At 42.2% G+C, this 14,787-nt stretch overlaps 1 protein-coding gene across 1 annotated transcript; it reads right to left on the bottom strand.

Moving 5' to 3' along the window:
* Positions 1 to 1,275: 1,275 nt before the first annotated feature.
* Positions 1,276 to 5,781, bottom strand: heyl (hes related family bHLH transcription factor with YRPW motif like). Its single transcript, XM_088319219.1, has 5 exons — positions 5,373 to 5,781; positions 3,759 to 3,825; positions 2,907 to 2,990; positions 2,460 to 2,541; positions 1,276 to 2,374 (listed from the first exon to the last, which is right to left on the bottom strand). The coding sequence occupies exons 1-5, from the start codon at positions 5,447 to 5,449 to the stop codon at positions 1,722 to 1,724; spliced, it is 963 nt and encodes a 320-aa protein (XP_088175345.1). The 5' UTR covers positions 5,450 to 5,781; the 3' UTR covers positions 1,276 to 1,721.
* Positions 5,782 to 14,787: the final 9,006 nt, after the last annotated feature.

The raw sequence follows: 14,787 nt of genomic DNA on the forward strand, positions 1-14,787 counted from the left end.
CGCATCCTGGAGTAGATCAAAGCATTCTCCGGCAAGCACACAAGTCCCTCTCATCCCCTCGCGACTGTTTTCACGAGGCACGACACAATTATGCTTGTCGACTTGAGAGACGACCCAAGCGTCATCCATCACTGTGGGATTCACACTCTTCCTCTCATCTCTTTTGTCATCTTCCCGCCGCACACGCATCGCTAAAGCAGTCCTTTCAGATCTTCTTCATTGTTTCCCCCCCCCCCCACGGCTTCTCTGCCTCATCCTCGCTGTCTAGCCCATTGTTGAGGAGACAGTGGCGCAGACAAACCAGGGGGAGAAGATCGACCACAGAATTGGGGGAAATCAAAAGAATGGCGATGATGCTACACGCTGATATGAAGGGGGAACATAATTGCAGCGGTGCAGGATAATGTGGTGACTTTGCCAGCTGTTGCATCCCCGAAACATTGTCCGCGCCCTCGAGGCCATTCCCTACAGACAGTTTTCTGTCATACTACCGAACACTATGAGTGGGACACCTAGCTAACGACTTACCAGACGCCGAATGCCACCATTAGCACGTCGCCATTATAGAAAACATTAATTCCGTACTCCAAGTTGGCTGCTATTGAGGGGCTCCTGGCTGGCTCTCTGACGACTAATTGGTTCAAGAAATAACCTCATTGCTAAAAGCTGAAGTTAACAGTTTTAATAATTTTATCATTTAGACTGCATATGTAGGTCAATGCTAGTGCTAATGCTCGTGTTTGGTCTAGCGGAGAATGGCCTTGATTGCAGTAATTAATGGTTGTCCAATCACAATTTAGGTCAACTCCAAGTTTCAGTGTTTTTTTTTTTTTTGACTGACGGAATTGTCTTCTTAGGATACATGATGGAAAAAAAATCCCCAAATCCCAAAAATGAGGACTTCCAGGATTTGGTCATTGGCTTGTAACCTACCTTTCCATTTCATGGAAACTGTTTTGCTAGTGTTATCCTAATCTTTGGAATGCATATTAGGGTTACATGTTAATAAATAATGAAACTAAGAGAAGTATTGTAGGAATAATTTCATGGTAAATTTATGGAATTTTAAAAGAGAAAAGTCACAGTACTATGAGAAGGAGGTCATAGAAAATGGGAATATTAGGATACAGGGATTAAAACAGTTTTTGGGCAGGCATGTCCTCAAAGGTGTCACATGTGTCCCGACTGCAACACACCTGACTGAAATGATCAAGAGAACGATCCTGATTATTTCAAGCCAGTGTGTTGTAGGAAAGGCATGTCTCAAACTTTCAGGAGAGAGGCTCTTGAGGACCGAGTTTGGACCCCGCCCCCCGTTCATCGATTTGACAGCAAAACACACAATCAAAAGGTAAAGGCACTTAGTTTTTTATGTAGATTTTTTTTTCTTCCAAAACATTCTTAGCCATAAACATTTTTTGTATAATTGATTTGGAAACTAATACATACAACACAGCTGTAAAATCATTGCGTTCTGTTAAACATATGGCTCTGTTGGACATTCTTCTATTTGACCATCAAGATCGTCCATTTGCTCACAAATGTAGTCATCATTCCTTGTTTGTTGGCGATTATCAGAAACTTTCAGTCTGATATGGCTTGTAGAGTCCTTTTAAAGTCATTAAATGTTTAGTGATCACTTGCATCATTTTTGGCATGGGAGTTTCATATCCCTTGCACAGGTTATTTGGGTTTTTTCTTTTTAAAAAAGACCATGGTCCTCAAAAAGCGCCAATTTCAGTCGCCCATCCTTGTGTGGACTTGCCTGATCCAACTAAACCCCGACGCTGGACTGCAGAAGACACCAGAGGAGCAAATGGTCTGAATGAGACGAGTGGCGGTGCGATGGTTGGAGAGGAAGATGTATGGGCGGGAGGAAGAGGTGAGTTCCTGGAGGCGCTACGAGGGGACACCTGCGCCGGCCTTGGTGGACCCGAGGATGGGGATGCCGCAGGTGATGGCAGCCTGTGAACTGTAGCAAGAGCTGCTGGAGACAGGAGAGGTGGCGCCCCCCGTTGGCAGCCGGCCAGCGGTGCGAGGCGAAGGGCTGCGGCCGGCGGGTAGCTCCCCATCAAGGCGAGATCCCGTCGTCCACTGGGGAACGGCGGTGAGGATGAGGCCGGCAGGGCGGCGGACATCTGGGGGAAGGACACCCAGGGCCAAGGAGGGAAGGGCAAAGCTGAGGTTGGGGGTGACTGAAGAACCAGTGGATCCAGCTCGCTTGCACAGTGGGAGAGGTGGGTGACCAGACGGGCGCCTATCGGGTCTGGAGACTCTCCTTCGAGAGAGCTGAGGTACCGGACCACCTCTCCAACGCACTCCCTGAAACCCAGAGTCCTGTAATCCACTGCCAGGGCCCTCGCATCAAAGTAACCTGGAACACAGTAGGCTACAATTATCAAAAGAGAATAGACATTCATTTTATTCTCCTGCAAGACAATACAAAGAAGAAATCTTACCTTTCCCTCCCATAGCATGCAGAAGTTTGAGGTGGTCCACAGTCATTTGCAGAATCTCGGCTTTCTCCAACTTTGACGAGCCCTGAGTATAAAAGGAAGTCTTTAGAACTCCACCAAGGCTCAAGGATTTGTGTCATGTCAAATCAATGTTTGAATCGTTAGAATCCTGGATTTTAACATACGAATTTGGTACTGGTCTAAAACATGCAAATGAAATTCTATGTAAACAAAATGTCGTCTGGTGAGATTTGACTGAGGTTTTAGTATTTGAATTTGCAACTTAATTTGTTTGTTAATTTGTTGTTTGCTTTGAGATGATAATTTGGGTCATACACAGAGAGAAGATATGATTACTATTACTTTTTTCAATCATTTATAAAAGTGACAATACCGTATATCAAAACGTACACAGTATTGCAACAGAAACCCTTTGGCATGAGTTGTCACCTGTTTCTCGAAGGCGCTTGGTACGAGCCTCCTTAGCTCCGACAGACTGTGGTTGATGCGGTCCCGGCGCCTCTTCTCAATAATCTATTGGATGGTAGAAGGATTTTTTTTTTATTAAACACTATTAGAAACATATTCACTACACTGTCAAAACAATCTCTGATTCCAGACTAGTGACATGGCAATCAAAATGACTTTGCGTCAATGTTTTTTTTTTGCTGTCGGACATGTGCATCCCAGAGCAAATGGAGGTACTAACTGGGAGGTGTTTCGGTAAATCAGAAATTTGAAGTCCGGAAAAGATACAATAAAAAAAATTGGTCAATCAAAGTTACAGAGCATAATGACAGGGTCCTGCTTTAGTGAAAATCGGGAAGTCATGAACGCTCGCTTTGAAATGTTTAGAATTGCCCATGTCGATAGTTTACACCGTAACTATGATCCCGAAAATTGTTAGATAAACTCATCTTGGAAAAAAAAAAAAAAATCACCCTTTAAAATACCTGTAAATGAAATGCAATACGCATGAAAAGAAGCATCTCCATAACGACCCAGGCTAAACTCAGTGCAGATGTATCATTGGAACATACTTCCAACTGTCCTACTTTTCGATTAAGATGTTGCGTCAGCTGGCAGTTTGAAAAAGACCAAAAAGTAAGTAAATAACGAAAAAAAAAATTAAAGACGCAAATTGGTGACAGGGGTCAGAGTTGGGGTTACCCTAATCCTGTGAATGATGAATTGTCAATATGAAGGTGGATTAACGGCTAAAAAAGAAAAAGGGCAAAAATGCTAAGCAGTAGTTTTTTTTTTTTTTAAGGATAGCAGACATTCACACTTTGATGCACTCACCCCTCTTCTCTTCTTTCGGGCCAAAACCTGTGATGTGCTGCCAGGGGACATGGACCCGGTGACTGGGCTGTATAATGCATCAAAATCTATGGTGAGTCGACATGTTGTTATCGTTACCATTCTTTAATATAACACAGAGACGGAATGAAAGATCAGATCTCGTCGGGCATTTGCTGCACAAGGCGTGATTTAGGATTACATGCTGTTCTACTTTCCGTTGGTACGAATGAAGTCTCACAAGAGAATTTTTACAGCCCGGAGGCCATGCAGCTCGCTCCCATGGGCCACGAGCCGAGATGGTTCCACCCTGCCAATGTTTGTTTGCGCACGGACCTGCAAGAGGGAGCGCCAACATTGTCCCTATTGTGTTTTTATTAGATTTGAACGCCGCCAATTTAGTCGTGTGTTTTTGTTTAGGATGCCGTTTGATGGCTTCCACTTGAAAGGGCATGTCATGCAGAAATTCGATTGACCCGAAGCCGTCTTTCATGTCACGTACTGGCTGCTGAGGCCCTGTGTCAGAATTCCTCTGACTACAAATAAACTGGGATCGGTTTGTCCGTGACAAGCTAACGCTCTTGTCGCCTGAGGTTTCTTTTTCAAAAACTTTCGTTTGTGTGTGTGTGTGTGTTCTCTGATCGCGCCTGTGATTCGGCGTCATCAACATCACAGCTTTTAGAACCTTTGAACCCTCATGTTGACAGATTCAACATGTATGAACGGCTTACATGTTTCAATTTCAGACGCACTCTTGACGTGAAACTGATTTATAATTTTTTTTATTTGATCCTATCTGCTTGAACTATTTATGCACCATATTTTTCTGCAAGTATAGCGAATTCAGCCTTTATAAAGTGAACTACATCATACTACATGTTTCTAAAAAGTTGGTGCCAGTGATCTTTTGTGTAGTCAAAATATCGACTCTCCTCAGTATGATGCAAGCACTATTAGAACTTTTTAAATGAATACTTGTATGAGTCAATATTACTAATTTTGAATAATCTTTAGTCATGCTTTTTTGATTTTGCAAAAAAAAATACATCACTTTTGAAAATGTTATTGTACAGCACAGTGGTGAAAGTATTATAAGTATTTCTGCAGAATTGTCTGAATGATAATGAGACGTGCAATTGATTGTGTGCAAAATATTACAGTTTTTATTATGCAAGCTTGATTTGATTTCTTTAGTTAGATAAACGGAAAATTCAAAGCTATTGATATGGTTATGTGTGAAATTAATTTTATTAACTAACACCCAGAATGGATAAAAAAAAAAAAAAAAGCATGTTTCACAGTGATGTTATATTCATTACCAGAAACGTATTTTTACGTCTTTTAAGGTTCCATACATTCAATCCCAGATACGTATTTTACGTCATTTAGGTTTCAAATAAAGGAGGGTCTGCAAATTGCTGGCATTGAATAAAGGACTTAAAATAAATTGTAAACAGTTAATTCATATTGTTCCATTCTGTGTTTTGAAATACATAATATATCAAATAACTTTAAATTGCATAAAATTGAGTCCCAGCTCTTGTCTTTTTTTAACTTCTTATCAAATCCCACTCGACTTCCTTTTCTCTATTTCAGGTGTGCGGCAGGGATGCTCACCAGTAGCCGTCCTCTTGTCCCACATCAATCAGCTCGTCCATGTCCGACTCTGAGCTGTAATCGTGCGGTCTCTTCATCTCGCTGGCCCTATGAGGTCGACACAAGCTCGTTCGTGGAAGGAAGCCACGCTGAAATGTTGCTCTTGTGCCCTCCTTGGCGTCTTCGCCTTCTTCTGTCTCCTCCCGTTGCTTATAAGAAGCCGTGTGCTTGTGTTGCCTCCGCTCGTCTGTCTTCCCTCCTCAACTGCTCGACTAGTGGCGGTGGCACTTGATCGACCCCCGAGGGCCCATGACAAAGCAACGAGAATTCCCAAGCTTCTATTCGTCTCCCTCTGGCATGTCTTCTCTCTGTCACAGCCACCCAGAGACAACGTTTGGCAGTTGAAGCGAGGTTGCCAGTTTTGGCTCCATAACCCCCACCACCACCACCACCACTCTCCTGTCGCCTCCTCTTCATGTCCCTCCTCCCTCCCTTTAATCTGCCCTTCCCCGGCTTGTCACCCCCACTAACCACCACCACCCTGTCCTTCCAGCCCTTTGCTCAGTCACCCTCCGTCAATTAGCCTGCAGTCTCATCTTGCTCTCCTTCCTTCCTTCTTTCTTCTCATGCTCCTTTTAATTGTGTGCTCATGGAAACAATGGCTAGACTAATTTGTGGCAGAGAGGTGAGGAGTGTGGGAATGATGGATCACGATGGACTCCATCTCGGCTTGTATGTGCATACTTAATGTGTCCATGCGTGCGAGTAAAAAGGTATTGTTCTCATATAGGTGAGGAAAAAAAAAACTCCAAAACAAGACACCACTTTTTCTTAGCCTTAGTGGAAAATGTCATAGGGTCAAGGTGAGATGGATAGATGTCGTTTTGAACATATACGGGGAAAGACGGCACGATGATTCCTCCCAGCTGAGGTAATCGCGCGATGGGGAGTATTACATGCATAAGCATTCATCGGTGCTTTGTTGCTTTAAATATTTATAAAAGGTTACGGGTGACAATTAGTTCTTCTTTTACCCAGGTTCCAAAGTAACTGCAGAATTTGTATAACATTTCAGATACAATCCAGGTCGTCTTGCCCGTCTGGGAAAGGAAAATTCAAAATCAAAAACCACAATTGACAGAGGCCTTGTTTGGAGGGATTTAGCAATTCTATTATTGACTTATGATCCAATTGTTTATCGATTCACATTAGGCAAGAATACCAATGTTTTTTGTTTTGTTTTGTTTTTTTTTGTTTTGTTTTTTTTTTGTTTTTTTTTTTACATTTTTTTTTAGAGGACTCAAAATTGTCTGGCAAGCAAACAAACGGTGTCTAGAATCGAATCACTTGGAATCGGTTCTCAAAAGGGACACACACTTTCTACTTAACTCATTCACTGCAAGCCCAGGTAAAACGAATGCACTTTTTGCCGTCTATATCCGTCAATGGCAACGAATGAGTTCAATATAAGTACTTGTCTAAAAAAAAAAAAAAAAAAAAGAAAAGAAAAAGTACAAAGTATAATACTGGTCAGTTGCATATAGTACCCGTTTTGATATATTGGCACGGTAGGAAAAAAATCCCCATATTTTTTCCGATTAGATGGAGAATTTTTGATCGCCATGGCTTTTAGGCTGGCACAATCATCACCATCAACAATTCTCTGAAATGAGGCCTCGCTTCGCTGAATCTGTTGCATCATCGTCGATAATGCTTCCTGATTCACGTTCCGCTTATGACACCCTCAGGGCACGTCTGTTTTTTGTTGTTGTTGTTGTCATCATCCGTGGAGGTTCAAAAAAGGTGACCAGCCAAAGTCATCCGAACATTGATACTCATGTAAAGTATGGTAACTAAGTATTTGTACTTTGCTACTACCCACCACCGAAGATAAGAGCCCGGGTGCCAAGTGTCAAAGCAAAGCAACATGACAGATAAGAGGCCCAGCTCCGTAGAGGTCTTGTGCAGTGAGGGTCAAGAGCACTATCAGCTCAGTGAGTGTATGAACATCTGGCTTCTTCACTGGACAGGTTAGCACTCTTCAAACACACACACACGCACACACGCACCGACCACGCTTCATTCATTCACACATGCGGCTCTGTGCAACACTCAGTCATCGGTTCCACAGCCACCGTGGGAAGATTGCTGGCGCAGATTGCCATGGAAACACGAGAGCCCGGCGCCATGTGTGTGTGTGCGTGTGTGTGTGTGTGAAAAGAGCGAGGCTAAGTGGCATGCCCCCTTGGACACAATGCCCAGCTGAGTGTGTTTCTTCCTGCCTGGCAGACTGGAAAGGGTGTGTTCCTTTAAACATACGACAACGATTGTGTGCAAGATGTTGTATTGGTGTTTGTTTTTGGGGCTTTTTGAGCACCAAACTTCTCGCTCTAGATTCTGTCCCTACTCAATTAAATGCTGCTTCATTTGAACACTAGAGCACTTTTGTCAAATTCAACTTGCCTTGGCAATTTAGTTATTAATGGACAATGGGAACACAGGCTATTGTGCGTTCACTGGAAAAGACGAGATCCAACCGAAAACCAAAGACAAATTGTTACGGTCTAAGGACGTGCGGTAAAAAGAACAATTAAAACATGGGAAAGAAATTATAGGAGTATGGGAATTGTATTGGAAATACATTGAGACAAAAAAAAAGTTGCACTATCATGAGAATAAGGTTTTTTAAAAAATGGTTGATAGAATAAAAAGTCATTTGGTGAGAATAATGGGCAATTTTGGAAAAAGTCATTTTAAGTTATATGAGGAAAAATGAAAACAGCGCCTTAACGTGATGACAAGTGTTGTATTAACAAGCAAAGAGTTCATTCATTTTCTCCTCAATTCAAATTGTGAAATGGATATATATATATATATATATATATATATATATATATATAGATAATTATTTTTAATATATTATATATTTTTATATAAACATTTTTTTTAAATATGCATGCACGTTTTAAGAATTCTGGTTTCACTTATGGCTCTAAGCTGGCCGCACTTGCTTGTTCCAGAATGACGCAACCGGCGTGGAAAACACGCACAAGGACAGAAGTGATTAACAAGATGAATGAAGAAAGTAAATGAGTTAAATATGAGAAGAGTTCCATCGTGCCGGGGGTCGGGGTGGCGAAGACAGACGTGAGAGTGGGAGATCTGAGAGCTGAAGAGATGGAATTCTGCGAGATTTCTGCCAGTCTTGATCTGCTATTTTAAGTCGACTCTCCGCCACATCCCTCCAAACCACAACAAGGCCGCATCCCCTCGTTGAAATTAACAGGCTCATACTTTTGCAATTTTCCCTCACGCACACGCGTTTGTCCTTCACACGAAAGTGGGTGGGATTTATGAGGACAGCAATCTCAGCCGAAATTATCACTTCTGATGGCCCTAAAAGTTCAAATCGGTGGCAAAAGTACTAATACTCTGTCCTTTAAAGAAGTAAACATAAAAAAAAAATACATGGATAAAAGTGGAAGTTCTGATTTGACTTGTCTTGTTTTTAGCCATCTCAGAAGGCGGACATTTTGCCAACTATGTCGGCTGAAAGTGACATCACAGTTGCCAATGTTTCAGATAACGACCAATCGTGGCTCTTCAGAAAACAGCTGAGCAACTGTGATGTCATTTTCAGTCGACAAAAGTGAGATGGCTTAAAAAAAAAAGGGTGGCTTTCGCTTCTTAATTCATATTCCACAAACACAATATTAATTATTAATATTATTAATATTTTTTTTCATGTTTGATCTGTCAGGAAGCATGTTTGAAATATAACTTAATTTGCAATTTTCGATTCAATTTGATGAGAAGCAATCGAGTTCACTTGATGTGAATATCAAGCTGCCGCATGAATTTGTCCTTTAACTTTGTCAGTATGTCATAATGGCCAACAGATGTCTTCATTCATCAGCACCGAGTCAGGAAAAGTTAAACATCAAAAGAATAGCTGCTCTTATATTACATTCATTAGTGAGCATTTAAAGGGAAAGTCAACCCCCCCAAAAATTTTTGCAATAAAATGTTCTATGTACCTTCGTGAGTCTAAACACGTCGTTCTGATTAATATTGCTTTTGTGGAATATGAGTTAAGCAGTGAAATCCACCCATTTTTAGCTATCTCAGAAAGCGGCCATTTTGTCACTTCTGCCGACTGAAAATGTTGCCCGTGGCTCACGTGTTTTCTGAAGCAGAGCCGTGATTGGTCGGTTGGAATTTACTGCTTAACTCCTATTCCGAGAAAGTAAGATCAATCAGAATGCTATGTTGCTTCCTTTTCCGCCGTCAAAGTTGTCATCTTCTATGCTGCTCCGAACTCATCATGCCTCACGATTCTGTCACTTTAAGTAACCGACATGAAAAAGCGCCCGTCATTGGTACGAGACATTCGCAGTGAGACAGTCACGACTGGCATGGGAACTGGCACCAGAGTGGCTCCGCAATGTCCGAACTGGATCCATGAGGGAATGGATGTGTCTGTCTAGACTACTCTTTGATTCACTCCTTCTCGTTGGAGACATTAGTGAGATTTATATTTTTGCTGATTTTGTTGTCCGGACTGCAAAGGAAGTTTGATTCCAGGATGTGATACGAGTCGAATGAGATGAAGCTATGCTGGTCTAAGTGTGACGGTGAGGTGTCAGTCATGGGTGAGTCCGCCTGTCACGGTGTGAGACGACGAGAAAGTCCTCCGTACTCATCCGGCTCACCCCGTGCAAAGATAAATAGAGAGGCTAAAAGGCGGCGAGGAGGCTCAGAAAGGAGCTTTTGTGGCTTGTGAGTGGGGTCTCTTTCATGGCCGTTCCCACAGCATTGAGCGTGATGACATTCACAATGTTTCACACACACACACACACACGCAGACACACACAGACACACACATTTACTGATGGGACTGCGGTGACTTTCGCTGGTGCCGGGTCCCAGACGAGATGGCGAGGGCCCGAGGAGCCACAGGCAGCCATTGTGCTGTCGCCGCGGAAACCAGTCTCTTTATGTCAGACATGTTTTTCTGTTTGTTTTCTTTTTTTATGGCTTTAATGTGGGCTAGGGGCGAATGTTTCCCCTCTCACCCCCACCCTTGACTGATCGGCGTTGTTTCTCCCCCCTCCCCCGCAACATCCACCCCCACAACCCACCAATCCATCCGCATTTGTTTTCCTCTTTGCCCCCAGTTCAATTCCCTATCTCGCTCATGTTGTCCATCTTTGTTCATTCATTTGTCGCAATCCTCACGCTGATCTTCACCTTTATGATTGGCGGGCCACAATGGGTTTTAAAATTTGACAGAGGATGGAGTGTTTTGGTCACCTCACCTCATCGGAAAAAAAAAAATACATTTAATTTTAAATGAAAGTGAACAAAAGCATTACAACAATTTATATTTCTTTGAAAAACCACAGTATTTAGAAAATAAAACATGAACAAGGTTTATTCATTTAATTTTTTTCAAGTTCGGCGGGCCGGATTAAAACATTTGACGGGCCGCATGTGGCCCCCGGGCCGTAGTTTGCCCACACATGGTCTTGCATCATGCTGCTTGACTTCCTAGTTCTTCTCAATTCCAAATTAATTTGCCCATATGAAATGTAAAAGGAATTTGTTGATGATCAGCATCATAAAATCTTTTATCGTTTCTCGGGCAATGTTTTATGTAAAGAAACGAAGACTGAACTCGCTCTTTGTTTGCGTTCACATTTTTGTTATTTTGTCAGTCAACTGTCGGGACCATCGGCGATAGTTTCTTACTCTGTTACGATTCTCTCTGCAACCTCACGAGTGAATACTTTGAGAAGTTTAGTTTGACTTTTCCGGAATATTTTTAAATTTCAGTCGAACGCCAGATTGTTCCGCTGCGCTTTTTGCTTCCCGGCTCATGAAAAGCAAAGTTGGGCCTTTCCCACGCCGTTCCCACATTAGTTGATTACTGTCGTAAAATCGCAGGGACATGCTGGTGAACATATGAAAGAATAATCTTATGCTTGTAGTCATCCCAAAAAAAAAAAAAAGGAGATGCCCAAATGTCCTCCAGTGAGTGAAAATGGAAAAGCAGACGGTTTCTATTTTTAAGTGCGTGAAGAATGCCGCTCAGTGCCATGTCTCAAAGGCACGCCGGCCCGTAATCACTTCATTGTGACTTGCGCATCACATACAAGATTTAATCTTTTATGGGCAACACAGAACAAAGAATAAGTGATAAATGAAAACAACTGTGCTTAATTGAATGACTACGCTCTTTTACGACCCGCTTAATATTAAAAACATTGAATTATAACATTGATTTTTTTTTTTCACATGGTGCACCGTATGTAAGGACTGAAGGGGGAAGTCCACAATAATTGTCAGGAATGTACCCAAAATACACATTTGCTTCCCGCCTCGCTCGATGCCACAAGGAGGGTGATGCGTCCTTGTTTTACGCCCCCCCGACACCCCGGGGTGCAGCTCTCTGACAGCCTCTTAGTATCTCAAATCCTTCTTATAACGGAACACCTCCCATTATCAGGGAGGCATCCATCCACACGTCACCCTCGTGGCATCTCAGAGGAGCGGCAAAAAAAAAAAAAAAAAGAAAATGTGAAAAAAAAAAACTGCACTGATGGGACACTTCTAGTTTTCCGAGAAGCGATAATACATAATGTGCAACTTTGATACTTATCGTCATGGTTTACTTACGGAAAACACGATTTGGGTTTGATGCTAATTATTGGGTTAAATTGAAGATAAGAAGAAGATGAACTCAAAGTCTGTATTGATCAATACGACTTATTTACTTGCACCGCTCATGCTCCTCTATACTTTGTCCTTTTAAATGGTTACATAATTTACGGGTACATTTTCTCCCGCTCATATTTGCAAATTTTTCCGTCAAATTTGCATGGCTGAAACTATCGAATTTGTGAAACCGATGAAATGATGGCACATCTCGGTTATTATGTTCATCATTTGAATTTCCTTCTTTCATTTGTAATTTATTTCTCACATTGATTAAAAAAAACAAGTTGGTTCGTTAGCAAGTTAGTCAACTAAGCTGTTGTCTGCTTTCATCGAGCGAAAGCTTTAAATAGATCGTCTGTAACGGAGGCATTTTCCTTGACAGTCAGTTTTTTTTATTTTATTTGTTTATCATACTGTCGCATGTATTGTCACTCCAAATTTTGAGTTTTGCAATTTCTTTCTGCAAAAAAAAAAAAAATTTAAAAAATGGCTAGCATCTTTGTGAGTTCAGTATTTGAACATTTTTTATGGCATGTTACTATAATTGTTCTCCCATATTTTACTAATGGTTTAATTCTGTTTCCTTCTTAATATGTTAACGAGCTTGCATGTCACTTCTTACGGCTCTGCAAACAGCGAGAATGTAGCCCATTGAAGTACGTTGACAAGTGGAGTCTTTCATAAATTTTAGTCAGGCGAGTCCAAAATCTTCAAATTGGCAACAGAAGTCTGACTTCAGTCAAGTCATGTGACTCAAGTTCCCCCATTTCTGCCCAAAAAAAAAAAAAAAAAATGCGATTTTCAAGTCAACGTTTCATCGCTACTCGCATGAAAGGCAGACATGCGGGAGACAAAACAGCAAAATCTTGCTGAAAGGCAACACGTGTGCCGCGAAACCATTGCTACACAATCTTCCTCACAAGTACCACAAACACAAAGTCAGTGTTGCGCTCAGACATGAGCTATGTTTGAGGTCAGCGTCTGAAGGCTCTTGGCTAACTGCATTTAGCACAAGCAGGCTTTGATCGTCGCAATCCGCCTGTGGCAAAGACATCAGTTTCTTTGGGGGCCCTTCGCCACCGGAAGTTTGTGGTGTGGGAAGGCTCCGTGGTGCTCAATATACAAGAATAAAAAGGCTGGCAGATTTATTTCAGTCGGGAATTCTTTTCGTCCTATCCAGCGAGTGATGAAAAGAGCGTGAGATGCGCCGGGCCGTCGGTCTCACGACATGAAATGATAATTACAGAGAGAAAGAGAGAGGAGAGTGGTGTCTCTCGAATTAAAAAAAAAAAAGGGGGCGCCTGCTGTATTAGACTCCCAGTGATTGCCCACGAGAGATAAAAGGACAATACGCACCACATGCCTGTTGCTCATTGGCCAAAAATCACAAATAAACCCAAGAAATGCGGCCACAGAGGCGAATGTTTCACTTATTTTTTTTTGGTGTGTGTGTGCTTTTGCATCAGCCCACCGCACTGCGCTCTGGTCTTTTTGATCCCCGGTCGAGGGTCCTCTCCGCGGAGCCTCGCTCGGAATTCCAGAGATTCTGGGATAATTCAAACGTTTCACGGCACATACTTGCCCCCCCCCCCCCCCCACCCACACCCCCCCGGGAGACGGCGCTAGGAATGGAAAATGCCACCGCGGTCCCTCCATTGTCCCGAGTCTTTAATCAGGCTCCCAATGTGGCTTGCGCTGCCACCGTGGTGTGTTGTCTCAGCCTGGGAAAATGCAGGCCAGAGTGCTCGTCAGACCACAAGGAGCGAGGGGTGCTGCTGCAGGCCCTCAGCGCCAGACTGTGGCTGCCAGTGCGGCCGACACACACAATGAGTGTGGAGGCAAAGCGTACATGAAGCCACTTTGCTTTTTAGACATCACAGGCCGCGCTAGTTTGTCGTAAATCACAAGTCTGGTCTTTTTCTCGTCCTGGAGAGGTCGCTCGGTGTAGTAGTGAAACATGTCAACAAATGATCAATTAGACAAGCTGTTTTAAGATATGTACAGCCTTTCAACATACGCCAGATGGATTGCACACATTTCTTGTTTCTGCCACATGCCAGTCAAGCTAATATCGTCCTGATGAAAGGGAAGTTCAACCTGAGAGGCACGTTAAATATTTCTCCGTAATGGGGGTCGACTATTGTCAAGAGTAATGTGTGTGTGTGTGTTTTTAAATGTACTCTGTAGCTTTATTTTGTGGCACTGCTTCATTTATTATGTTTAGGTTACAGGGAAGATCCAAACTTTGGGAAAGTTTGGGAAACCCTTCATTAGAGCATGAATGGTATTGGTTGTAATTTAGTGCTAGTATTCATGGTTCATTTTTTTTTTTTTTTTATTGGGCTGTCAGAACGTCAATGTGGTTTTCCCACAGCACACCATAGGAAAATTTGATGGAATCAAGAACTGTGGCTTGAGATGTGTGGATGTGTCAAATGAATGAATTAATAATTTGTTTCTTCAAACCAGGAAGATTATTTTCGTCCTAAAATGCAAAACGGCACCAAAGCGCAAAGTCATAGCTGATGTTCTTTTTCTTCTTTGGCTTGTTTGTGTGTTTATAATAATAATTGGATCTTAGGAAAGGGCTGACTATTCGGTACCACAATATAAGAAATAATAATAGTTAAATAAATAAGCATAACAATAACTGGAATCATAATGACCACGAGTTTGCATTAAGCCACACATATATTTTTTAGTGTTCGAAATTATT

The sequence above is a fragment of the Idiotropiscis lumnitzeri genome, chromosome 16 (genome assembly GCF_059441095.1).
Source record: "Idiotropiscis lumnitzeri isolate Australia: NSW breed Sydney's pygmy pipehorse chromosome 16, RoL_Ilum_1.0, whole genome shotgun sequence".
NCBI classification, from domain to species: Eukaryota; Metazoa; Chordata; class Actinopteri; order Syngnathiformes; family Syngnathidae; genus Idiotropiscis; species Idiotropiscis lumnitzeri.

Bases quoted from the DNA above. Each gene is read 5' to 3' on its own strand.
- heyl (XM_088319219.1), bottom strand. From the start codon at position 5,449: ATGAAGAGACCGCACGATTACAGCTCAGAGTCGGACATGGACGAGCTG. The intron at 3,826-5,372 runs GTGAGCATCCCT...TGCATTATACAG, and splicing joins GGACAAGAGGACGGCTACTG to CCCAGTCACCGGGTCCATGT. The intron at 2,991-3,758 runs GTGAGTGCATCA...ACCATCCAATAG, and splicing joins CCCGAAAGAAGAGAAGAGGG to ATTATTGAGAAGAGGCGCCG.